The sequence below is a fragment of the Nyctereutes procyonoides genome, unplaced genomic scaffold (genome assembly GCF_905146905.1).
Source record: "Nyctereutes procyonoides isolate TBG_1078 unplaced genomic scaffold, NYPRO_anot_genome, whole genome shotgun sequence".
In the NCBI taxonomy this organism is placed as follows: Eukaryota; Metazoa; Chordata; class Mammalia; order Carnivora; family Canidae; genus Nyctereutes; species Nyctereutes procyonoides.
This window is the reverse complement of record NW_026575135.1, coordinates 70,467,955-70,493,946: the sequence shown is the minus strand read 5'-3', so window position 1 is coordinate 70,493,946 and position 25,992 is coordinate 70,467,955. Positions and strand designations below refer to the sequence as shown.

The 25,992-nt window shown below is 39.5% G+C and overlaps 1 protein-coding gene across 2 annotated transcripts; it reads left to right on the top strand.

Moving 5' to 3' along the window:
- The first annotated feature begins 1,039 nt into the window (after positions 1-1,039).
- Positions 1,040-24,715, top strand: CLK4 (CDC like kinase 4). Of its 2 annotated transcripts, XM_055301886.1 has the most exons (13): positions 1,040-1,167; positions 4,674-4,834; positions 9,611-9,833; positions 10,954-11,044; positions 11,435-11,501; positions 15,297-15,413; positions 15,504-15,670; positions 15,866-15,960; positions 16,113-16,242; positions 19,672-19,754; positions 23,157-23,236; positions 23,877-23,967; positions 24,057-24,715. In XM_055301886.1, exons 2-13 carry the CDS (start codon positions 4,674-4,676, stop codon positions 24,195-24,197), a joined length of 1,446 nt encoding a protein of 481 aa, XP_055157861.1. In that variant the 5' UTR covers positions 1,040-1,167; the 3' UTR covers positions 24,198-24,715. The 2 variants fall into 2 exon arrangements, with proteins under 2 accessions (XP_055157861.1, XP_055157862.1); XM_055301887.1 differs by lacking the exons at positions 1,040-1,167; positions 4,674-4,834; positions 10,954-11,044 and having other exon boundaries at positions 9,734-9,833.
- The last annotated feature ends 1,277 nt before the right edge of the window (positions 24,716-25,992 follow it).

Sequence of the window (25,992 nt, the reverse complement as noted above, 5' to 3'; positions counted from 1 at the left end):
TTTCTTTCTCTGACACCATGCTCTTGGTTCTCCTCTCCCGATCATTCCTTCTCAGGCTCTTCTTCCCTTTAAAGTGTTTCTTAGGGCTTAGACTGGTTCTCTTTTCTCTACCCACTCAGAGTTGGAAACTGTCTAGGGATTCTGAGAACTGCAAAATACTTCGAGATAAGCCCTTTAAGGGACGCTCACTAGCTCTCAAACGTTACTCTGCCTCGGTTAAATGAAACTCACGAAAATGGGGGCATCGTTAGGGAACTTTTCCAGCGACCGTCTGCCCAGGAAGCAGGGACCCTGACAGGAAGAAGCTTCCTCATTCTTTGTTGTGTTCTTCTGATTAGAAGCGTGGGCCTCAAAAGGAGAAGGTACCCTGAGCTTGTTCTCGGACACGTCCTCTTTCTCGGCCCTACTCCATTGTAGACTGGAAGCTCCAGGGAGGCCGGACTCCTCGTTTCCTGTTCTCTGAACTGCCCCTAGCACCAGCCCGGGGCTGCACAGAGCAGGTCTGGGGCTTAGCTGTTGCTTGCTGGCACTTTCTAGGTAGGGATGGAGGGACGGCAGCCCGAGAGCCCTGGCGCGGTCCGCCGCAGAGAGAGAACAGGAAACGGGGCCGCGGCTGGCGCTGGCTCTGCCTCTGGCGCTGGCTCTGCCTCTGGCTCTGCCTCTGGCGCTGGCTCTGCCTCTGCGGAGGGGGAAGCCGCCCTCAATTCCACCTGAAGGAGCAGACGCGTGCTACCGGGTTAGGGCTGAGCACAGGTATTTCCTCCGGATCTCCTCCACACTCCGCCCCTCTGCCCCGCCCCGCCCCCACACCCCCACCCCGTCCCCCCCCACCCCCACCCGAGCGCAATGAAAACAACTGAAGGTTCCCCGCACCACCCCGACCCAGGCGTCGGGGCGGGGCCTTGCCTGAGCCGCGCAGCCGCAGTGCGGAAGGCCGGCCCGGCCCTGGACGCCACAGCGGCCCCGCCCCTTACGCGAGCGGCGGGAGCGCGCGAGCCTCTGTCACGCAGGCGCGTTCGCGCGACGTAGGTGGCGCTAGAGGCCGCCTGGGGGTTGTGAGGAGACGGCGCTGCCGCCATTTTGTAGGGTGTTTGTCGCAGTGGCTGCAGAGAGAAGACGGCGGTTTGGCGACGTTTCTCGGCCAGAGGGCCTTTTGGTTTTGCGGAGGTGAGGCTTTGGGTGGGTTGGGCTGGGCCGTGTTCAGTCTCAAGTCTCGAAGCCAGGTGTCGGAGGAACGACCCAGTTCGGAGCCTTGGGCGGTCGGGGTGTGTGGGGAGCACAGCCCCGCTGGCGGCCTTCGCAACCTAGGGCTGTCTAGGTGCCCTGCAGGTTTAAAGTGCTGAGGCGGCGGGGCCGCGGTCCTGCCGCTGACTGGTCTCCGGGGGCCCCGGCCGCTCGCCCGCCGGCGACAGCGCGGACCCGCGAGGAAGACCCTTGGCGAGCCGTCCTTAGGGCTTGTGTAGCCGGCGACCGAGGCTGCCGCGGGCAGCGACCTGGGGGCTTCCCGGAGTCCAGACCGCCGGCCTCGACTGCCAGTGCGCCGAAGGGCCTGGCCAGGTGCCTGGGGCGGGGCGGAGGGGGTGGGGACTGCCCGTGAGTCCAGGTGGGGGCCCCGAGCTGGTGCTCGGGAGCGGTGGAGACGGGGAGGGGCTGTGCCGGCGCCCCACCCTCCCGGAGTGGGGCGTCGCGTCGCTGCGCCGCTCCGGCGTTTCTGATACTTCCGCGTCACGGTATCCTTGAGCGCAAGCTGACCTGGCCGCGCTGCCTGGTCCTGCTTCATAGCTGCCCTGGTGTGACTGTGCCGCGTACACACCCACCCCACCCCACCCCACCCCACCCCACCCCACCCCAGGCTTCTCGATTCCCGCCAGGTGCGGTCCTGGAGCCATCTAATCGTAACTGTAACCTGTTGGGGTGTTTTAAAGCCATATTTATGACGTAAAATTGTGGGGTATGAGAGGCAGAGAGTCATTTCTAAGGGGGATCCATTGTGTCCGAGGTTTCCAGTGAAAGATAATGCGGTGATTCTGACATAAAAGGTTTTTTATTGATTGAAGCTAGTGTAATGATTACAGATTTTTTTTTTTCCTTCTCGTGTGTGGATGTGAAGGAACTTTAGCTGTAACATACAGGCCTGGGGTTCTTGGCCGCCTCAGACGGTGTTTCTGAACATTAGGAGGGGAAAACTTCCTAACACCTGAATTAAATTTAAAGTAGTAAAACTTCACTGGAGAAATGAAAAAAATCGGGACGCCTGGGTGGGTCAGTGGTTGAGCATCTGCCTTTGGCTCAGGGCGTGATCCCAGGGTCCTCCCCACGGGGAGCCTGCTTCTTCCTCTGCGATTGGAGAATTCTCCCTTGTTAGCGGTGAGCTGGTTTTAGCAGACTGACAGGCGGGGCGGGGCGGGGGGGGGGGCAGGAACTCCCACAAACCAGAGTAGGTATGTCTTGTAAAAACTGCAGTAATAATGGAGAGTCATAATAATAATTCTCAGTCATCAAATGTAATTTTGCTGGCTGGGATTTAAGAATGCTTAACTAAGCTATTTTAAAGAGTTGCTGATGTGGTTAAAAGACAATTGGGGTGATTAAAGGAAGGTCTGGAAGAATTCCACTAGAAATACAAATTTTTTTAGATGGCTTTTCTGTTGTCCTTTGCCTCAAGTTAATTTGTACTGTCATTTCAGTTTCCCATTTTGAGGTAATTGTATCAAACTGGAATGCTCACCTAATAATTCGATTTACCTGACCAGTGCCCCCTCTTCTCTTTTTTTTTTTTAAAGCAAAGAGCAGGGGGATCCCTGGGTGGCGCAGCGGTTTGGCGCCTGCCTTTGGCTCAGGGCGCGATCCTGGAGACCCGGGATCGAATCCCATATCGGGCTCCCGGTGCATGGAGCCTGCTTCTCCCTCTGCCTGTGTCTCTGCCTCTCTCTCTCTCTCTCTCTCTCTCTCTCTCTCTCTCTCTCTCTCTCTCTCTGTGACTATCATAAATAAATAATTAAAAAAAAATAAAGCAAAGAGCATGATACAAATATTTTCTTAGGGAATACTTCCCAGGAGAATTGCAGCTGCCTTTCAAGTCTTATTTTAATCCATTTGAAATCATTTAAATTTTTCCTTGATTTGTTTGCTTGTTACTTAAGTCATTTGGAAGTTAAAGGCATAAACGAAGCTGGTTTTGCTCTGTTTTACCTTTTTTTTTTTTTCTGCTCTTGAGTTGTGAAACTCATCCTTTCAGCAGTTTGGATGTCACTGTTAAAAACTTAACTGCTTTGTAAAATAATTCAGATGGGGAGCAGCAGATAGTGATTACATTGTTAGAACTCCCAGTGAGGTGTCTCAGGTCCTTCACCCTGAGCCTGAAAGGAACCTATGCATTAGAAGTTGTAGATTGAGGCAGGAAATCAGGGAATTGTCACTCCTCATCCGATTTCACCGTGACCATATGCATCCTCGTAGATTGGTTTCTTCAGTCATCCCGGATGTATGTACAGCAATTATGTTTTCATTTTAGGGCTAATTGCGAGATGATATGAAGATAAACTTCTTGGATAGAGAAAATGAGTTTATAAAAAAAATCTTTGTTTTGCTTTTCAGTTTCTCTGTTTGAATTCTGTGTTCTATTCACGTCCTAGTTTTTTCCCTGTAGCTTGGAGCCATTCTGAGATTAAAAAAGGAACTCTCATAGTGTGGTTTTTTTTTTTTTTTTAATAATGTTTACCTTTAAAACAATGTCATCACCTATATTTAATGTCCCTAAGTGTTTCTCTGACTTCAGTCGTCTGTATTACAGGATTTTTCCAAAGCTGTACGACACTTAACATATTTATCTTTTTTAAATTTTTTAACGTATTTCTTTTTAAAATAGCTCATAGAAGTTAATGTTTTCTTAAACCATATTAATATCTTAATTAGGAGATCACTTATTATAAAAAGGTAAGGGACACCTGGCTGGCTCAGTCGATGGAATTTGTGACTCTTGGTCTCAGAGTTGAGAGTTCAAACCCCAAGTTCGATGTGGAGATTACTTAAAATCTTAAATAAAGGTAATAAAAATGAGTTAAAACTCCTCAGATTATTAATTTCTAGCTAGATATTGTTGTCTACTGGAGGTTCTAAGCCTGAATCCTGGCTCTTTAACTATTTTTACAGTGGCAGTTAGGAAGTTGAAGATAAACACAAAACTGAGTATTTACTTAGAAAAATTGAAAGAAGAGGGGATCCCTGGGTGGCTCAGTGGTTTGGCACCTGCCTTCAGCCCAGGGCATGATCCTGGAGTCCCGCATCAGGCTCCCTGCGTGGAGCCTGCTTCTCCCCTGCCTGTGTCTCTGCCTCTCTCAAGTAAATAAATAAAATCTTTAAAAAAAAAAAAAAAAAAAAAAAAGAAAGACAAGAAAGAAAGAAGATGTATTATTAAGGTCTCTCAGTGTTCTGCATCATTTGTTACTAGATCTATATGCTATTTACAGTCATCTGACATACCATAGAATGGTGCCCCATGCCTTAGGAAACATCAGTTACAAAGATTTTATTTATTTATTTTTTTACTTACAAAGATTTTAAAACCTGTGTGAGCCCATGTGTTGAGTGTTTGTATTTAAATACCATGTAATATTTTATTTACTAAACATAGCCATTTATAGCCTCCACTTACTTTTCCCTTCTGTTAACAGATGCGGCATTCCAAAAGAACTCACTGCCCTGACTGGGATAGCAGAGAAAGCTGGGGACATGAAAGCTACAGTGGGAGTCACAAACGGAAGAGGAGGTCCCACAGTAGTACTCAAGAGAACAGACATTGTAAACCCCATCACCAGTTTAAAGAATCTGATTGGTAAATTACTTTTGAATTAGTAATATCTTAAAACTAGTTTTAATGATTTCTCATTAGATTAAGTAGCTTTATTCTGTCAGATTGTTGTATAATTCCATCAACAAATATTCAGAAAATGCTTATCAAGCTCCTTTTATAAGCTAGACAGTGTGCAGGTGCTGAGGCTACAGTGGTGAACAAAACAGTTCTTACTCTTATTTATCGATGTCTATCTGGGAGTGGTGGGAGATGGTTGAGTCCCAGTTGCCAATAATGTAGTCGGGGCTGTAAGACACACAAACGGGTTAGTAGCAGTGACGATAGGATGTCCAGTGGGTGCTTTTAACTTGCATGCAGGAGGAGATAGGTATTTTTGGGTGCTCATTTAGGGTTCTACAAATGAGAGACGATGAGGGCTTGGGAGAGTTCATCCAGATGAGAAGAAAACCAGCATGTGCTGTTTGGGAATGGTAAAGTGCATGGGGGATCAGTCATGGACACTGTTCCATGGGTTGTATTTGTAGGTATAGCCACTGGGGGTGTGTAGGATTTTTAGAAGCTTGTTTATTGTAAGAACCAGTAATTTAGGAAAGGGTCTCAATAAAAATTTTTCAATGGCCTGTGTCCGTTTAATTATGCTTACTGTGTAAAATTTGGAGGTAATATTTATATAGAATTAAAGGAATTTTAAAGTTCCCAAAGGATTAAAGAAAGGCTAGGTGAGTAGCATTTCCTCCAGTCCGTCTTCCATTAACTTCCCTTTCTCATTTGTTTTGTTGGTTCTATGTTTTCTCCTCGTTTTGTACAGATGTTCCATTGAGACTGTTTACCAGATTGCTTTCTAAATTAGCCAGCTGGGGTTACTTTAAAAAAGAGTATGTAATATTTTTCCTTCTCCATGCTAAAACAGACTTGTTCTGTGGAACAGTGAGCTTATTGGTAGTCATTGCAGACTAATCTTTCTTCATCACATACTGTCACAGAGGGAAGAGGGAGGATTTATGCCAGGATTTCAGTGCCCTGAGCTAATTAAAGCACTGTAGAGAAACATCTGTACTCTTCTGTTACAAATACAAAATGCCCTGTAAGCTTAACGTCATGGTAAATAATGGATAGATTATTATTCATTGTATATGTAGGAAGGAAGTGACTTAAGTAATGAACAGTTTTCATGTTCACAATTAACTACGTAAACATGATACTATATCAGTCCAGTTAACCAGCAGGCCAACAGCTGTTTTGACATTGGCACCAGAGGTATCTCCTGGTAATTGCTCTCTATAATCTGGAATATTCTAATATTTGAAGATTTAAAATCTTTACAGTAGTGTTTTTTATAAAATTATTGAAAAAAAATCAAAACAGTAAACTGTAGAGAAGGTTTACAACCTTCTTTACAACCTTTAGGTTGTAAGTCAACCTAAATAGGTTGCTAGTCCCCATTATTTCTATTCTTAAAAAAAATCTTTCTTTATAAGTCTTTGGCTCTGGTTATTTCCTGGAAATAGGTTCCAAGAAGGATATTTTTTTTTTTTTAATTTTTATTTATTTATGATAGTCACACACAGAGAGAGAGAGAGGCAGAGACACAGGCAGAGGGAGAAGCAGGCTCCATGCACCAGGAGCCCGACGTGGGATTCGATCCCGGGTCTCCAGGATCGCGCCCTGGGCCAAAGGCAGGCACCAAACCACTGCGCCACCCAGGGATCCCTAAGAAGGATATTTTTAAGTTAAAGTGTGTGAACTCATAAAGCTCTTGCTGCATAGTCGTGTCTTTTTCTAGAAAGTTTGTACCAAGTTCTACAACTCTGCTCTTTCGTGATCTACATGCTCTTTCATGCTCCTACCACTCTGGCGTTTTGAAATGCCAGGAATAGTGTTTTGTCTTAATTTGAATTTTTTAAGTTTTTAGTGAGTTTGTCCAATACCTATTTTTTCTATTTCAGTATCTTACTGATTTTATTGTATATCAACTTTTTTAACCTTTTCATACATACTGCAAAGTGTTTTTTCTTCCCAGTTTGTCTTTTGCCAGTAGCCTATAATTGGTCTCCTTTGCTACAGGCTTAATTAGTTCTGTACAGTATATTACGAAGACTGGTGTGGCTATAACAATACTTTTATATACTGAGGTGAAAGTTCTTAAGTGTCTCCTCATGTAACCTAGAGTATGAATTCTTAAACTGATAATTCTCAAACTTGAGTATGAATAGAATCGCCTCAGAGGTATGTTTAAAATGCATATTACCAGATATAGATTCATTCAGTATAACCTGAGGCCTAGGGATCTTCAGTTTTAATAATTCCCTATTTTGATATTACTGTTATAAGCAGACCACCCTTTGTGAAACACTATTTTTTAAACTCCTTAGCCTGGCATGCAAGATTTGCATGATCTGTTCCCAGCTAACTTATTTGGCTCTGTTCATTCCCCTACATGGAAAATTGGTCTTGCTGTAATTGTGTACATACTGTTTCCTGGGTAATATGTAGACAATTTATCTCCCGGGACGTTATGGCTACAAGTGATCTGTAAATGTGAGATGGTAATATGCCATTCTTCTCCCCTGGCATTTCTTCTACTTTCTACTTTGTCTAAATCTTGACCTGCCTTTAAGATGCAATGCTGCTTTTTTATGAAGTCTTCCCTGACCGTTTTAAGCAGTTTGAGTTTTCCACCCATACTATGATCCTAAGTATTCATGTAACCTTTCAGCATTTCCTGCATTGTTGAGTTTTGTTTTTATGTGAATAATCTCAAATTGTTCATTTGTTGGCAAGGATTTTGCCTTATATATATTTTTTTATCTTCCACAGGACCTGTGTGGAAATAAAAACGAATGCCCGTAGCCTCATTAGTCTTGGCTAATTTGAAGGACAACAGTGAAATATTCACTGGACATTGAGTGAATATTTTGAGAATTTAAATCAATGTGTTCATCTTGTCCACTTTGTCCATACATAGCCTTTATAATTCTGTAGACTTTGTTTATGTAATCTCTAAGGCTTGGTTGTTATAGATTGAAGAGGTTCCTCATCTTTCTAGTTTATCCTCATGGCTTTACTTCACCTCATGTTTGTTAGTCTGTATATTGTTTATGGGTTATCTGCAGCTCTAATATGATGCACTATTCCAGCTAAAGATTATTAGTTTTTTTCTGATAGGTTTTGGACTTTTATGGAAAGGATGCCTTACAGAATTAAAAAGGATGCCTTTAAGAGTGTGGTAATTCCTAGCACATTGTATTGTAGATCTCTCGCTGACAGTCTGAAGCCAGGTGATCAGATCCTTGACCTAGACCCACATTCTTATCCTAATATTCTGAGTTGTTTCTAGAATTTAAGGTTGAAATTGGGGAAAGGGAGAGGGGATGGGGGTCTCCATTTCCCTAGCCTGGATTTGATGCCAACTCTGTTGAGTAGGAGCTTAGAGATGCTTTCCCTTTTATTTCTGCCTAAACCAGCCCCTGGGAAAAAGAACAGCAGCATATTCTGGGGAAAAATAATGAGGTTGGTGAGGGCAGCTAGTCAACATCTGTCACTCCATTGCTTGTCAGGATTCTTTTAGCCGATTTGTCTGACTGGGCAGGTGTCCCCTCTCTCCCTCAGTGCTCCATGTGCATCCCTCTTGAAGCTTCGCACTCTGTTGAAGAGGACACCATCCCAGGTAGAGAGGGGGACGGGAAACTGGGCCAATTGAATCTATGTCCTTTTCTTTCCATCAGACCAAGGCTACTTAACTGCGATCTGTTGACTTCCTGGGGTCCGTGACCTCTATGAAATTCCTTGCCAGAGTTTTGTTTATGCATTTGTGCATTTTTTAGGGGAGAGGGTCCCTAGCTCTTTCATCAGATTTTTAAAGAGATTGGTAGATTCAGAAGTTAATAAGCACTGTGGCACTAGGATAAGGTTTCCCATGTAGAATTTTTTAGTATTTTGCAAGCAGGAATGACAGGAAATTAAAAATGGAAAGGGAAATAGGGTGGTGCGGGTGGATATTTTGTAATCCTGGGCAAGCAATTACAAGATCCTTTTTTCATTTATGGGGAATATATTTTAATGTCTTTGACACATGAGGCAACCTTCAAAAGTGGTGTTTTCTATTTCTCAAAAAGGAAAACAGGAAGCTAGGAATACAAAGAGAGGAGATGGGATGGGTGATATGTGTAGTAAAATTGGCCCATATAATAGCAGTTAGAATGTGCTCTACAACTATGGCAAGTTACTTTCCTTCTAGGGATCTTAATTTAGTGATCTGTCAAATGAAAGGGCTGGAATATATGTAAGATTCCTTTTAGCTCCAGTACACCTTTCATGAAAGCATTCTGTGTGTGCCAGAGATAAATTCACTTACATTAAAAGAGAAAGGAATCCTGTTTTGCCTGCCTCTGTGTGTGGCTCTGTGTGGAAAGAAAGCAAGCCCAGTTACAGATGCATATATCATAAGATGGATAAATTTCAGAAGAGCAGTTTCGTGAATTTTTGGTTTTAACTTTAAAAGATAAAGGAACACTTAAGTAAACCCTGAACGTAACGTAATTGACTCAAGCTTTGTTCCTTGATACGAGATATTTGATAGCAGTCTATCTGATGGAGAATGTGAACTTGCTTGTTCGGTTAAGGCAAAATTTTGTCTTTAAATTTGTGAGATAAGTATAAGCTCTAATCATCAGTTTGAGGTTTTTTTCTTTTATTGAGCTAGCTGTTTAAACCGAGAATTACTGAGAGAATGTTATGTTTGAATCACACTGTAGCAGAATGAAGAGAATGATTTGAAATCCTTTACTGTGTTTGCAGTCATTATTTAGAAGCAAGGTCCTTGAATGAGAGAGATTATCGAGATCGGAGATACGTTGATGAATACAGAAATGACTACTGCGAAGGCTATGTTCCTAGACATTATCACAGAGAAGTTGATAGCGGTTATCGAGTCCACTGCAGTAAATCTTCGGTCCGAAGCAGGAGAAGCAGTCCTAAAAGGAAGCGTAATAGACACTGTTCAAGTCATCAGTCACGTTCGGTATGATTGATTTTGTTTTATTTTGGGTGGATGCTTATTTGTGTGTAAAAGCTCCTAATGAGCCAGTAAGTTTTGAAAAAGTGTATATATACATATAATATTATATGGATATATTATAATTGTGTTTATATTACTTGAATTCTTAAACATCCAATTCTTATAGCTAATCTGTATTATTAGGTAGCCTTCATTTGCCCACATTTACTCATTTTCTGCAGTCCAGATCATGAGTTCTTGATTTTAGTATTAAAAATATTTTTGTTTTGTTATATAATTTTATGAAAAGATGAAGCACCCATCTTTTTTTTTTTTTCATTTTAAACTTTTTTTTTTTTTTAAACACTTTAGAAGAAGCCATTTTCCTGATAGTTGGAAACTAATCTAGAATGTTGCACTGGTGGATGCTTAACTGTTATTCTCTACGTAGGGAAGTCCCAGAGCACAGTGCATCATTATCCATAGCTAGTTCCATTGAAATTCTGAAATGGGTGCTAAATGGAAAATGCATTAGCCAAAAGTGTGCCTTTTTTTTACACTGAGACATCTTCACTTGTTTGTTTAATCAGTAAAGTTTGAATAAATTGTTTTCTTCCCCAAGTTTTCTTTAGTAGAACTAGCTTTGATTAGATTGAACATTGAAATTAACTAGCATTTATTTCCCCTTTACTTTAATTATGTATATTTTAAAATATTGCTAAATAAACAATTTCAACTAATCTTGACATTTTAAAGCTTTTCCTGACATCTAGACATCTCAATTCACAGCATATGCTATTATATAGCAAGAGATTAGTAGATCATGACATTGCATTCTTTAAATTTCAGACTTCAATTAAATCAGTATTTTAAAGAGACAATTGTGTTGTTTTTTTTCTATTGCCACTTTAAGTATCTTATCTGAAAATCTGTTCCTTGCCATGTTTTTCTTCTGTAACATAAACTGTGCCCTGTGAATTTCTGGGGACTGAATTTGAAATTGCTCCTGCCAACTGTTCGTGGCCTGGTGCTTATCTGAATGCCTGAATATCTCCCCGCTGAATGAATTGCGTATTCTGCCCTGAATTCACTCTGATATATTGATTGGCTGGACGATCTTGGTGCTGCCCACTTGCCGTTCCAGAAGAGCCACCGAAGGAAAAGATCCAGGAGTATAGAGGATGATGAGGAGGGTCACCTGATCTGTCAAAGTGGAGACGTTCTAAGAGCAAGATGTATAGAATATTTTTCAACACTTTTTTAACTTTGCAGACAGAATAATCTTTTTAAGAATAGTTTGTCAGCGGGGGGCTAAAGAACTCTTCATTGCTTTTTTGTTTTGTTTTTTGTGGGTTTGTTTGTTCTTTTGTATTTCTTCTTTTCTGTAGAATTTAAATATTTCTAAAGTTCCAAAATAATCAGTGGAATTTGAGATTAGAGCAAGAAAGATAGCTCTATCTAATTGTTTTTGTAGCAGCTGAAAATAAAATAATTTGAGTGCTGGAACCTTAGTTATGCTTTGATAGAGATCATTTGAAAATATTCCACACTTAAGTATTCATTGTTTGAATAACTAGATGATTTGTCCTCGGGTACTTACCCCTCTTTCTCCTCCCTTACTTTAGATGAAATCGTGGACACATTGGGTGAAGGGGCCTTTGGCAAAGTCGTAGAGTGCATTGATCATGGCATGTAAGTTGTTTTTTTTCTTTTTTGAACATCCTGATATTTCTTGAGGGGAAGGATCCCTAATTTAGATGAAATGGTATTTTAAGTAGTAGCCATGTGTTTTTCTGGGTGGAGTAAATATCTGAAATTTCTTGGCTGTGTTTGGTTATTTACCTTGAGTATGGATTTTGATCAAGAATGCTGACAAATTCGGGGGTGTCCGGCTGGCTCATTCAGTGGAGTGTGTGTGACTCTTGATCTCGGGGTTGTGAGTTTGAGCCCCACCACAGGTATAGAGATTACTTAAAAATAATATCTTAGGGATCCCTGGGTGGCTCAGCGGTTTGGCTCCTGCCTTTGGCCCAGGGCACTATCCTGGAGTCCCGGGATCGAGTTCCGCGTCGGGCTCCCGGCATGGAGCCTGCTTCTCCCTCCTCCTGTGTCTCTGCCTCTTTTCTCTCTCTCTCTCTCTCTCTCTCTCTCTCTCTCTCTCTCCCTCCCCCATAAAAATAAATGAATGAATAAATAAATTAAATAAATAAATAAATATAAAATCTTAAAAAACCCAACAAATTTTATCAGATGGCATTTATTAAAGTGGGTCTTCAAGTGAAGGGATTTCCCAGAACTTAGGCCTTGGCCCTTAAATGACATTTAGAGTGCTTTGCTTTAGTTTTGAGTAGCAGAGACACTAAAACTAAAGCCTGTCTCATCTTGGTCAAAAACATGTATTCCTGATCTGAAAATTGCACAGTGGAAGAAATGACCTAGCAAAAAGCAGTCTGCCCTGGAGTGTAGTTAAGGGAGTTGAAGGGAACATCTTCCATTTAAAAGGTTTTGGAGGGCAGCCCAGGTGGCTCAGTGGTTTAGCACCTCCTTCAGCCCAGGGTGTGATCCTGGAAACCCTGGATCAAGTTCCACATCAGGCTCCCTGCATGGAGCCTGCTTCTCCCTCTGCCCGTGTCTCTGCCTCTCTCTTTCTCTCTGTCTCTCATGAATAAATCTTTTAAAAAATTAAAAAATAAAATAAATAAAAAATAAAAGGTTTTGGAACCTACTAGGGGCACTGGCTCAGTTGTTTAAGTGTCTGCCTTTGGCTCAAGGTCATGATTTTAAGGGTCCTGGGATCAAGCCTCCATCAGGCTCCCTGCTCAGCCGGAGTCTGTTTGTCCTTCCCTTCCCCCTGCTCACGTACATTCTCTCTCCCCACCCCCTTCAAATAAATCAATATATATTAAAAAGTAAAAGTAAAAGGTTTTGGAATCTTCTAGCTTTATTTTGTAATGATCCATAATTACCACTGGAAAGGAACTCTGCAATTAAGTACTAATAAGTACTAGTAGAAGAATTTCATTTTATCACAGTTGTGCTCGTACCCTGCAGATCTTGTATATTGTTTCTTTAAGCTTCATGAAATAAAAGTTTCTATGGAAAAAAAAAAAAAAAAACCAAAAACGAAAACCTTTATTCCCAAAGGGTTATATTTGCATATTAGAGTTAGCTTCTTAACTATAAAGAAATTCTGTTAAAGCCTGCAGAATAGAATCCAAATTCTTTAATGTGTTATACTAAATGCTTTGTGATTTGACCCCCTGTGTCTTGTTTTAACATTTTCCTCCAGGGTCTCTGTTCTATAGTTAGCAAGCTTTTTTTTTTTTTTTAAGCAAGCTTTTTTTGTAAGTGAACCTCTTTAAAACAATTTTATAGTTCAATTGCACATCTTTAAATTGACATCTAAAATTTTTCAGCGTAAAATAGTTGGGAAGGATGTGATTTCCTCCTTATTTAAACATTGATATGTTTTTAAAAACTTTTGTCTTTAAATGTATTTGAGGGAATCTAAATACTATAGCAACTTAATACACCTACTAGTGTTAACCATGAACCAGTTCGTCTTAAATGCTTAAACATGTTTTGTTCTTGAAGTTACTTTTATTCTGTTTTCCATAAAATATATTACTCTAAGTATCTTTTATTATCACCCTATCTTTTCTGCAACAAAAATCTGAACGTAAAGTGAAATTTTGAAATATTTTGAAATAACTGTTAGAAGTTTCCAAAGTGAGTGTTTGAGGTATTCCAGTTAATGATATTCAGTTGATCAAGTACAAATCTTTGGCAAATTTTGATACTTATTGGGCCTAAATATAAAAGTTATTTGGAAATGTGTCTTTTATTGGGTTGGTTGGGACTTTTAAAAAAGGAGTACACATATTCATAGCATGCCTTAAGTGCTTAATATTAAATGTGTTCTTTTTTTTTAAGATGATGTAGCATTTTTCTTTTTTTTTTAAGATGATGTAGCATGTAAGCTGAAGGTATACAGCTGTTCAGTGCAGTATAATTACTGTAATAGTGTTAGATAACAGCTTTAATAACTTGTCATTCATAGAGGTATAAGAACTGAGAAAACTTGGTCATATGGTAGATAAGACTAGAAGGAGGTTTGTCACAGTGGTTTCATAGCAGCTCTTTGAAGCCTTGAGATATATGCCAAGTGTCATAGGGAGATATAATCAAAATAAGTTTTTAATTTATCAACTCACAATTTGGGGCTTTGTTGAAAACAGTGAATTGGGGACCACCTGAGTTGGGAAAAAGGTTTGCTATCCTGCCACTAGAAAAATTTGCCGCAAAGATTTTTTTTTTATAGCTGTAGACACATCCTTTTTTAAAATTTTTTACAGATTTATCTATTTTGAGAGCAAGAGAGAGAGCATGAGGGAAAGGGCAGAGGGAGAGAGAGAATCTCAAGCAGACTTCTTATGATTTGACCACCAAGCCTGACTTTGGGCTTGATCTTGTGACTCTGAGATCATGACCTGAGCTAAAATCAAGAGTTGGCTGCTGAACAGATTGTGCCACCCCGGTGTCCCTTGGGCACATACCTTAATATACTAATTAGAGGTGTATGAGGTTTTCTCTTGTGTAAAGTAGAAGGGCCATAGTAAAAAAAAAAAAAAAAAAAAAAGAGGCTTGAATGTTGATACAGCTTCAGGAAAATCAGATTTATAAAGAAGACAAAAGGAATTGGAAGGTTTAGAAATCCATTTCCTCTAGATCACTTGTGACATGTTACTTTTTAGGAAGTATTACAGATACACCAGTCTAAATCTTATGCCCTACGCTAGCTGTTTCTACCTACTTGAATCAGTGAATGTGCTAAACATTTTCTCGGCTTCCTGACTTAACTGATGGTATTTCCTATATTTGAATGTGTTCCTCTTTCTTCCCAAATCTTACAGACTGGCAGCTATTTTTCAGGGCTCAGTCATGTGTCACCTCTTCTTTGAATAAGTTTGAGCTCTCCTAACCCCCTAAATGTTAGTCTCTCTCATCTCTTTGCTATTTGGTAGCTCATACGAAGTACTTATAACCTTGTAAGCTGTTCATGTGTCTTTTTTCCACTAGACTTTGAGGTACATAGGGACGAACCTTGTCTTCCATCGCTAATACCTATGCACCCTCTGGCATAGGATGGGTCTGGTCTGTTCTGGTGAATGAGCAAATGCTTTCAGCAGTAGCATATTCTGTTGGAGGTTTTGTGTTTATCGTCGTCTTTTTTTTTTTTAATTTTTGTCTAAAATCTAGGTAAATTTAAAATTCTGGAAACATTAAAATTTGTAAGTATTTAACCTCTAAAATGTTTCTCAGAATGTTTTGAAAAGGTATTATATGGAATCTGATACAGGATGCCCTTGAAAGACTCTTTTAGAAAAATAACAGTAATTAATATTCAGTAAGGTTATGTTTTAGAGGACACATATCTTCAACCTACTTTTGTACATATATCTTTTTCACCTTAATTTTGTTTTTAAGGGATGGCATACATGTAGCAGTGAAAATTGTAAAAAATGTAGGTCGATACCGTGAAGCAGCTCGTTCAGAAATCCAAGTATTGGAACATTTAAATAGTACTGATCCCAATAGTGTCTTGTAAGTATAAACTTGAATTGTGATCCATCATATTGCTTCAAATAATCAGAATTCTGTGAACTGACTTGTTTTTATTCTGATCTATTTTAGCCGATGTGTCCAGATGCTAGAATGGTTTGATCATCATGGTCATGTTTGTATTGTGTTTGAACTACTGGGACTTAGTACCTATGATTTCATTAAAGAAAATAGCTTTCTACCATTTCAAATTGACCACATCAGGCAGATGGCATATCAGATCTGCCAGTCTATAAATTGTAAGTATACTTGATAAACTTTAAACACCAGAAAATTTAAAGCTTTCATTATACAACGACATTTCACAACATTCTCACTAAAAATACACATTACAGGTAAAGATGAAACTCCTATATCTGCTGCTAATCCTTACTTCCCCCAATATAGATAAAATATGTAAGTGAAACTAATAGTGTCTTTTTGTTCTCTTATAGTTTTGCATCATAATAAATTAACCCATACAGATCTGAAGCCTGAAAATATTTTATTTGTGAAGTCTGATTATGTAGTCAAATATAATTCTAAAATGGTAAGTTAAAGACTTGTTTTAATTTTGTTGGTGGTTTTTTAAATTAATTTAGCTTGGTGATCCTTGAATGAGGAATTTTCACTTCTGATGCTGGTTATAAAGTATTACATGTCTTTACTGATCTTCATGTTGACTCAACTGTATTTCTCTAGAAACGTGATGAACGCACACTAAAAAACACAGATATCAAAGTTGTTGACTTTGGAAGTGCAACATACGACGATGAGCATCATAGTACTTTGGTATCTACACGGCATTACAGAGCTCCAGAAGTCATTCTGGGTCAGTAGACACCACCTTTCCTTTTTTCTTTTTTCTTTTTTTTTTTTTTTGACACCACCCTTCCTAATACTGTAATTAAAAGAAAAGATTCCCCCCCCCCCCAAAAAAAAATGTTTTACTAGGGATGAGTGTGATTTTTCTAAGCTGTGTACAGAAAATATTATCTTATCCTAAGAAAGACGGTTTGGACATTGCTATAAAAACTTTTCCTGAATGGGAAAAATGTGATACCATCTGTAAGGACATTGAAAGTGGTGGTGGTTTTGTTTTGTTTTGTTTTTAATTTTTATTTTATATAAGTAATGTATGGATGCTTGCTCCACCCTCACCATGGAGCCCAGTGCAGAACTCCAACTCCCATCCCTGAGATCAAGACCTGAGCTGAAATCAAGGGTTGGTCACTTAACTGATTATGCCAGCTAGGTGCCCCAAGTAGTAGTTTTTTTTGGTTTGGTTTGGTTTGGTTGTTTTTTGTTTTTTGTTTTTTTTAAACAAGCTAATCTTAGATCATAAAAGGGCAAGTTCTATCGGCAATGTATATTACAGCAATGTGAAGTGATGGGGATAATGGGGATACTTACTTTCATGTCAGAAAAGCATGGTGCTATAGAAGTGCTAAAGGTCTGGTTGGCAGATGGAGGTCGAGAAGAAAGAAGGGTAGTCTTAAGAGGTGAGCTTCTGTGATAATCCTTAACATGAGAAAGGTTAAAGAAGAAAATGACTTTATGGTTCAGTTTTAAAATAAGAGGGAATTCAGTAAGGGAGTGTGTATTTTATGACTCATAATGTCAGAGATCAGGTCTTGTTAATAGAGTAGGTAGGGAGGTGTTGGGGTTGGGAGCTCGGAGACAATGGGGGAAGTTCAGATCAGGTACTCTTGGGAAATGGTTACATGGACCAAGCTTTTTAGCCAAAAGAACGGTCCAGCTGAGGTTGGGTAGTAGAACATTTTTATGGAATGTTTCCACTTTTCACCTTTTTTTGTGTAGCAGGAGTTGGTAGTTCAGAATAAGAATAAGCCCACTGAAGATTTTTACTTGGGTTGAAAGCTTGGTAGAGGGGATCCCTGGGTGGTGCAGCGGTTTGGCGCCTGTCTTTGGCCCGGGGTGCGATCCTGGAGACCCGGGATCGAATCCCATGTCGGGCTCCCGGTGCATGGAGCCTGCTTCTCCCTCTGCCTGTGTCTCTGCCCCTCTCTCTCTCTCTCTCTCTCTCTGACTGTCATAAGTAAATAAAAAAAAAAAAAAAGAAAGCTTGGTAGAGGCATAAGATATGCAGTGCTGGTCAGTAGAACTTTCCATGTGATGGAAATATTCTATATTTGCAGCATCTAGTGTGGTAGCTGTTCGCCACATGTAGGCTGCTGTGTGCTTGCAGTGTAGGTAGTGGGACTGAGGAACTGAATTTTAAGTGTTTAGGTGTAAATAGCCCTTCATGTGGCTGGTGGCAGCCATGTTGGACAGCACACATTTTGAGCTTGTCTTGGAATGGATGATGATAGGATTTCTGCTTAGTATGGTCTGAAAGGAGCTGTTGTATTACAGTAGTTTAGAAAGTGTATTAATGGTTGAGGACTATAAAGGCTTCAGTGAAGGTGAAAGAAAGGATATGAAGAGTCTGTGGACAGCTATTTTTCAGAGCTTAAAAAGACATAACTTCCTGTGTTCTCAGTTTTAAGATGCAGATTTCCCCCACATGTTACCATGAGGAACACAACACAAAGTAACTGGCATTTTTCCTTTGTTATTGGTACGTAAAACAGTCATGTGTCTGCTGTTAATGGCCTCCTAGATTGGATAAAATATAGTAATTCTTAGGAATTACAGTAACACAATTCCAAGTATGGCCAGACTAGATAGTTGATAGAAATCCAAAATTTGGGTTATTGCCCTTGAGGAAAAGAAATCAGGAGATTGGGAGATTAGTATGGTCCTCTTTGTTTTTGTGGAGTATTAATCTTTAGGATTAAGGCAGAATTAGGCTAGAGAGGATGACGAAGTCAGGGGCTGCCATTCCAGAGACCAGTTGGTTTCCTGTCTTGTATGTTGGTAGTGAACAGGTAAAGTTGAGAGAGATACAAGGAAGTGAATGATGGGGAATTCGAGAGTCCAAGCACTGACTTAGCAGAGAATGGGGATGGTTTAGATCGGCGAGCAGCAAGAAGGGTTACATCACTTGGGAAAGAAGGTGCTTTGGGAGATTGGAGTGGCTGGAGAAGAAAACATTAATTTTAGGTCAAGGAACTATCATTTGCAGATTTTTTTTTATGTGTCACTGTAGGTAGACCCAGGCTCAGTTATCCATTTGTTCAAATGATAGGCACTGTGAGGGTTAGCCCGAAAATAAGTAAATAAGATGACTAAATCATAGGCAAGGTTTTTGAATGTGTTGTTTCTTCCCTTTCACATTGCTGAAATTAATTGAAATGTCTTTTAAAGTAGGTTTTATTTATACATTATTTTACTAAATATTTGATCTTTAAAAAAATGAAAACAGCTGTATGGTTTACTCTTTTTCTCCTTTCCAGTTACGTACAATCTTAAGGAGACTAGGTATTTTATTCTTTCCTGATTAGTACTGCCATTGAGGATTGTGAAGGAGAAAGTATGTATGATTATACTCAGCCTGAAAAGTACATATATAAGTAGATCCCTCCCTGTGAACTTTAAATGGTTAATTCTGCTTATTATGAAACTGTTTATAATATTTATTTATAATCCTTAATATAATTTATGTAAAACTATAGTAGTATTTTAAGGCAAGATGTAAACTGAGGCTTTAAGTTGTGATAAGTGGTTAGTAATTACATTTTGAGGGTGATTACCAACCTGTATTCGCTAAATAAAATGTAAAATTTCCTGGAACAACCATGAACTGGGTATGACTGTGTTCCCCATTGCATGCAATTCAGAGAATATGGAGTATTTGCACAAATTGGTAGTTATATGTGGAAAATACTGCTAGTCGCTCTCATATTTTACGTAAAATGCCCCCTCCCCCAGATTAAAGCACTAGTTTGTTGTAAGGATATGGAGAATTATGAGCATATACTGAGTAACATTTAATATAAAACTAAAAATGTAAACTGAGTTTACTGTCCAATTTTCCCAAATGGGCTAGGTGAAGAGAGCATACATGTAGGGAAGGGTGTAGTGTGTTGGCAATTAAAAATTTTTGCATATACAAGTGTGTTTTGGGGGGTGCCTTGGTGGCTCAGTTGGTGAAGCATCTGTTTTTGGGCTCAGGTCATGCATGAGTTTAAGGTTTGAGTTCTGAGTAGGCTCCCTGCTCAGTAGGGGGTCTGCTTCTCTCCCCCCCCAACCCCCTCCCCGTTATCTGCACTCTCTCTCATTCACTCTTTCAAATAACTTAATTTAAAAAAAGAAAAGAAAAAAAAAAAAACAAGTCTGTATTTTTTTCTTTTTACAGCTTTAGGTTGGTCTCAGCCTTGTGATGTTTGGAGTATAGGTTGCATTCTTATTGAATATTACCTTGGTTTCACAGTCTTTCAGGTATGTATTTACTAAATACTGTTTCATAATTAGTTTTCAGTGTTAAAAGGCATGTGAAAATTTTGGCTTCCATATTAAAAAGTTGGTGTAGTAGTGTTCTTCTTTAAAACTTACATATGCAAAATGGTCATCCTTCTCTAAGACCAGAATTGGGTGAACAACTCTTTGGTAAATGGTCATAGTCCATTTTGCATGTGATTGAGTTTTTATTTTTAACACACGGTTCATATTGTCTTGTGTTGCCATTTTTTATTGAACTCTCCTGCATAATTAATGTTACTGCAGCAAGTTTTAATTCAGTTCTAATTATGTTGACTATAGCATGGCCATGAACAAAGCCACTTACTCCTTTTTATAAAATAATTCAGGAATAATAAGTTGTATTTTACGCTATGACCCCCTAGGCACATTTCAAGGCACTAAGTGTATAAAGAAGAAACAGCAACTCTGTGCTCAAGGAAGTTGTGCAAAAGATAAGATGTGGGAAAGTTCACAGTATAATGTGGTTGATTTGCTATCATGGACAGTGTAGAAAGTATAGTGGGAACCCAGGAAAGATAGTTATATTTCTTCCAAGAAAGTCACTGAGGAGGTAGGAAGTTTAAACCAGTGCTACAAGGAAGATCAGGGATTTGTAAGAAAACTAAGGAGTGTGTGGCCCCCTCAGGAAGAAGACATTGTACCAATAAATGTGTAGTTAGGGAACAGTAAATAGTGCTGTCAGAGTATCTTGCATAAATGGGGAAATGACAGTAGGCAGGGATTGACTTATGATGGGCTTTTTGGATTGAAAGGTACTTGTTTCCCAGAAGTTACTGTTTTCCAGGATGTAGACTAATCCAAAATAAAAATGATTTTGTACGCTTGTCATTCTGACCTTTATTTATTTAGAGATTATTCCTCTAGGTTTTTAGTTTGCTTTTGGTACTAAAATGTCTGTTTTATGCAATGATAATAGGTGTTAGTAGTTGGTTTTGTTTTGTTTTTAAAGTCCTTACTGGGCAAAACAAAAGTAGGAAACCTTACTTAAGTCTCTACTTTCTTCCCTTAAATTCTACTTACATCTGAAATCTAACAGTCTTTTAAAAGCTTTAGGTTGTGCAGGCATTGAAGAACTTTTAAGTAGGGCTGTGATGTGATCAGTGTTCTGATCTGTTTGGGGAGTTGGTAGGGGTAGGGATGCAGGTTTGGCACATTCTGGCTCACACTGTTGAAGTTGACTTGAAAGTGGGTGATGCAGGATGGAGAAGAAGTATCATGAGTTAAGAGTCAGGTGGTGGCTGTTGTAAAATTGTGTGTTCTCTGCTTGTGGGGCTTATCACCAGACTTGTCCTGTTTCTGATCCACAGATCCTGTTAAAAGTACTCTTAGTTTATAGACAAGTTTGATACCTAGAACCATGGTGACCAGTTTTTAGTGGGGGTGTATATGGTTTGTGGTACTAAGCTGAGAGCCAAGAAAGACTTCTGTTTTAAATTCCACCCTCCAGAATATTTTTTTTAAATTGTGGAGCTAGCTCTTGGCTGCATCTACTATGAGAATGAAGACCATTGATAGCAGTCAGACTGTCAACATTCCAGAAAATGTCAACATGACTGAAGGGATGCACTGTTGTTGTAAAGAACTCCAGGGGAACCCTGCAGAGGGACTTCAGTCACATCAATGTAGAACTCAGTCTCCTTGGAAAGAAAAAGAGGCTCCAAGTTGACAAGTGGTAGGAAATAGTATGAGCTGTAGCCAGTGCTTTTCTGTCTGTAGTCCTGTATAGAACATGAGCAAGGGGGCAGCCCCGGTGGCACAGCGGTTTGGCGCTGCGTCCAGCCCAGGGTGTGATCCTGGAGACCTGGGATCGAGTCCCACATCGGGCTCCCTGTGTGGAACCTGCTTTTCCCTCTGCCTGTGTCTCTGCCTCTCTCTCTCTGTGTCTATGAATAAATAAAGTCTTAAAAAAAAAAAATGAGCAAGGGCGTTACCCTGGGCTTCCATTTCCAGATAAGGTCTGTGTATGCTTATTTCCCCTATCAACGTTCTTATTCAGGAGAATGGTTTTCTTGTTGAAATCTGAAATTTCAGGGCAGCCCGGGTGGCTCAGCGGTTTAGTGCTGCCTTCAGCCCAGGGCGTGATCCTGGAGACCCAGGATCGAGTCCCACGTCAGGCTCTCTGCATGGAGCCTGCTTCTCTCTCTGCCTGTGTCTCTGCCTCTCTTTTTCTTTGTGTCGCTCATGAATAAATAAAAAAAATAAAAATAAAAATTAAATCTGAAATTTCTTCAGTGAAAACTGTTTGCAGGGTTTGGATAAAGTCACCTGTTGCTTGTTCAGTATCTCTCAAGCAAAAAGAGGAGTTAATTCTTGAAGGAAATGACACTGAACTTGTATCAAATTCAGCTGCTTTGATTCAGCAAGCCAACAATAGTTAAAAACAAGGATCTCAGAAAATTGAGGGGTGGTCTCTGAAAAAGGAACAGTTGAGCAGTCTGATGAATGAGATCTGAGTTGTCACATTACAGAAACAGCAAGACGCTGGATGATCTTTCAGACTTATGATACTTTAAAACCAAAGAAAAGTATGGAGCTAGTATTACTTCTGTCATGAGTTAAGCACTGCGCTAGGAACACTAGTTGTTTTTAAAAAGCATTACACACAGCCTCTGCTCTTTAGATTGAGAGTTGGCAAATGATATTCTGCTTGATGTGTGCTTTAATGAAAGAAAAAGACTATGTGACAGGGATCATCTGTGGCTAGCCAGGCCTGAAATATTCACTCTTTGGACCTTTACAGAAGTTTGCCAGCTTCTGATTGAAGAGCACACCATTTCAGCTGTAAGTGTGGTGGTTTTCTCTCTTTCCCTTTAGCCAGAGTTTTGTTACTATGCGACTTAAGAACATGAGTTTTGACTTAGATCCATGGCTCACCTTTCCTCATTTATGAGCTAGTATCTCAGCGTCTTGGACACTCATGTTCCCATATACGGAGCTGAGGATTGTGGTGAGAATTACTGGAACTATATTTTTATTGCCTGGGATTAGATGGTAACATATATTCACTGGTGAAAGGAGGCCACTTTGGGGTCAGTAGCTAAATAAAGGAGGAGAGCTTTTTTCTGGTATTCCTTCGTTCTTCAGTAAGCAGCGCAAAAAAATGAAAATAAGGAAATTGTTCAGTTTCACATTAAATTACGTGTCATCCACTATGCAGAACCTTGTTGGATATCAGACTTCCATTTTACTGGTTTGCACAGATAATACAGCTCATTCAGTATTCATCTTTGAAGCAGAGTGTAGTATCAACTGTGCAGCTGTCTAATGTCCTTTAGTGTCCATGCTGTTTTCTTGTATTTTCCTTTATTGTGCATGTAGGGACAGAGAATGTGCTAATTTTGTTTTTCCTGTGTGTTTCAGACTCATGATAGTAAAGAGCACCTGGCAATGATGGAACGAATATTAGGACCCATACCAGCACACATGATTCAGAAAACAAGGTACGTTCTAAAATGAAAGCCCTTTCTTGGGTACATGCAATGCCCTGTATTCAAACTACACAAACCCAGCTTTGTTTTTACTGCTTGTTCCAAGGACTTGAGATTGAGAATGTTTTTTTCCATAAAATCAAAATTTTAAAATAATTTACCTCGTGATCTAGCGAACAAAGTTGGTGTTTTTTTACACTCAAGTTAACCTTTGCATAAATGTTTTCCTAACTTGATAAAAACAATAGAGTAGTAAAAAGTGTGATTTTGGAGTCCTATCAATTGAAGTTTTTATTCCATACTTTTGTTAGCTAGCTGTATTGCCCTTGGACAAGATACTTGAGTGGTTTGCCAACAGCTGCACCACCCCATTCCACATGTAGTGAAAGGAGAACTCCTAGGACTGAACCCTGTTCACCGTTCTATGCATGGTATTTCTGAACCACTCAGGTGGGGCACTGAAACCTCAGAGGGTGCAACAGTATGGAAGATGCGTTATAAAGGATCTGATATGTAATTGCTGAGGTTTTTAAAAATTGTACATGTCTATGTGTCTACATAGGGCCATCCATGCTTCCATCTATTAGTGGGGGTAGAGTAAATGTGTGGCTCTTTTGTTACTCTTACTGATCCAGACTTCTTTTTTTCGTAGAAAACGCAAGTATTTCCACCATAACCAGTTAGACTGGGATGAGCACAGTTCTGCTGGCCGATATGTTAGGAGGCGCTGTAAACCATTAAAGGTAAAAGAAAGAAGATGATGAAAGGTTTTTAAAAAAGTATTTTTAAAAACTATTTTAAATCTCTTAAACAAAAACGTTTCTTTCCCCAGGAATTTATGCTTTGTCATGATGAAGAACATGAGAAACTGTTTGACCTGGTACGAAGGATGTTAGAATATGACCCAGTGAAAAGAATCACCTTGGATGAAGCCTTGCAGCATCCTTTCTTTGACTTATTAAACAAAAAATGAAATGGAAATTAGTGGTCTTACTATATACTTCTCTAGAAGAGATTACTTAAGACTGTGTCAGTCAACTCTAAACATTCTAATATTTTTGTAAACATTAAATTATTTTGTACAGTTAAGTGTAAATACTGTATGTTTTGTATCCATAGCATAATTACCTTGTTAATAAGGAAGTATGGTCTTGATAATGAACTATAAAAGTTAAAATTAATTTTCCTTTTTGAGATTAATTACCATTTTTAAAGATCTTTGGAATATTCTTTGTGTCCAGTGATAAATGTGATTGATCTTGTCTTTTGTACATGGAGGTCAACTCTTTGAAGTGATTTTTTTGAGTAAAAGGAAATCTTGACTACTTTATTCTTTATATACCTCAAATTCAAAACTTTTCGTAACTTTAAAGTTTTTTCTGTAATTGTTGAACAGGTAATAAGTATTAACTCCCAGTAGGCAGGTATTGGAAACCAAAACCCATAGGAAAATGTTTACTGTTGGAATTTCATTAAATTTTAAGAATTGTGTTCTGTCTCATTGGGTAATGTCAGTGGTGAAAAGGAGCATTCATGGAAAGACATCAGTTTATCCATCATGACAGGTGGTGTAATAAAACCACATACACGCTACATTTAAGGTTAAGGTCTAACTGGCAAGTCACAAAAAAAAAAAAAAGGAATTCTGATGACTAAGGATTTAATTTTTAATTCCACATCAAGGAGTTTTGAAATTGTGGGACCTCAGTTTCTGCATCAAATGCAGTAAATATTTCACCCTCAGCCTATGAGAATTAAAATTATTGAGCAGTTTATATTTGTGTTAATCTTTAGTGGAACAAAAGAATGATTTAATTGTATAACACTTGAAAAGAAACCAGAAATTTCCAGACCATAATTGGTTAATATGGTAACTTTTTTGTCACCATATAGAGGTGTTTTTTCTTACTATTACTTGTTTCACATTAGAAACTACATGGTTAATGTTACATAATTTATTAAAAACCAAGAACTGCCAGGTAGAAATATTTCTTGTTGTAGAGTCCATATATTCAGATACAGGGTGGGGTTTGTTTCGTTTTTTGTCAAAATCTTGGCATTTTATAAGTATTACACAGAGATTGGAGTTGCCTGGTTTTTATTTTAAACATGGAACACATGGGATTGTCTTGTATGACAAATAGTGAAAGCAGGCTGGGCCGTCTACATTTATTCACAGATGGCATTTGCCAGTTTAACAAGGCTTCTTGTTCCTGAAGGTGGGAATTTAAGAAAGCTGAAATTCTGCCACAGATTCACTGCATAAATTATGCTTGGGCCTCTGATGCCGTCCACATATAGAGTAACTGTTCCCTCATAGTAGTTGAACTATATGTGACAAGGTGCTTTTTTTTTTTTCTTCCTTTATATTTGAATTCCAGTTAACATACAGTATAATAGGGCAGCCCTGGTGGCTCAGCGGTTTAGCGCCGCTTGCAGCCCAGGGTGTGATCCTGGAGACCCGGAATCGAGTCCCACGTCGGGCTCCCTGCATGGAGCCTGCTTCTCCCTCTGCCTGTGTCTCTGCCTCTCCCTCTCTCTCTCTGTCTCTCGTGGATAAATAAATAAAATCTTAAAAAAAAATACAGTATAAAAATGTAGAATTTAGAGGTCCAACACTTGCATACAATACCCAGTGCTCATCACAACCAGTGCCCTCCTTAATCCCCATCACCCATTTCCCCCCATCTCCCCACTTTCCTCCCCTTTGGTGAGTAGCACTGTGTTCTCTGTTAAGATTCTGTTTCTTGGTTTTCCTCTCTTCTTCC

Coding starts and splice junctions, on each gene's coding strand:
- CLK4 (XM_055301886.1), top strand. CDS start 4,674: ATGCGGCATTCCAAAAGAACTCACTGCCCTGACTGGGATAGCAGAGAA. Junction 11,502..15,296: donor GAGTGCATTGATCATGGCAT/GTAAGTTGTTTT, acceptor TTTGTTTTTAAG/GGATGGCATACATGTAGCAG. Junction 19,755..23,156: donor TTGGTTTCACAGTCTTTCAG/GTATGTATTTAC, acceptor TGTGTGTTTCAG/ACTCATGATAGTAAAGAGCA.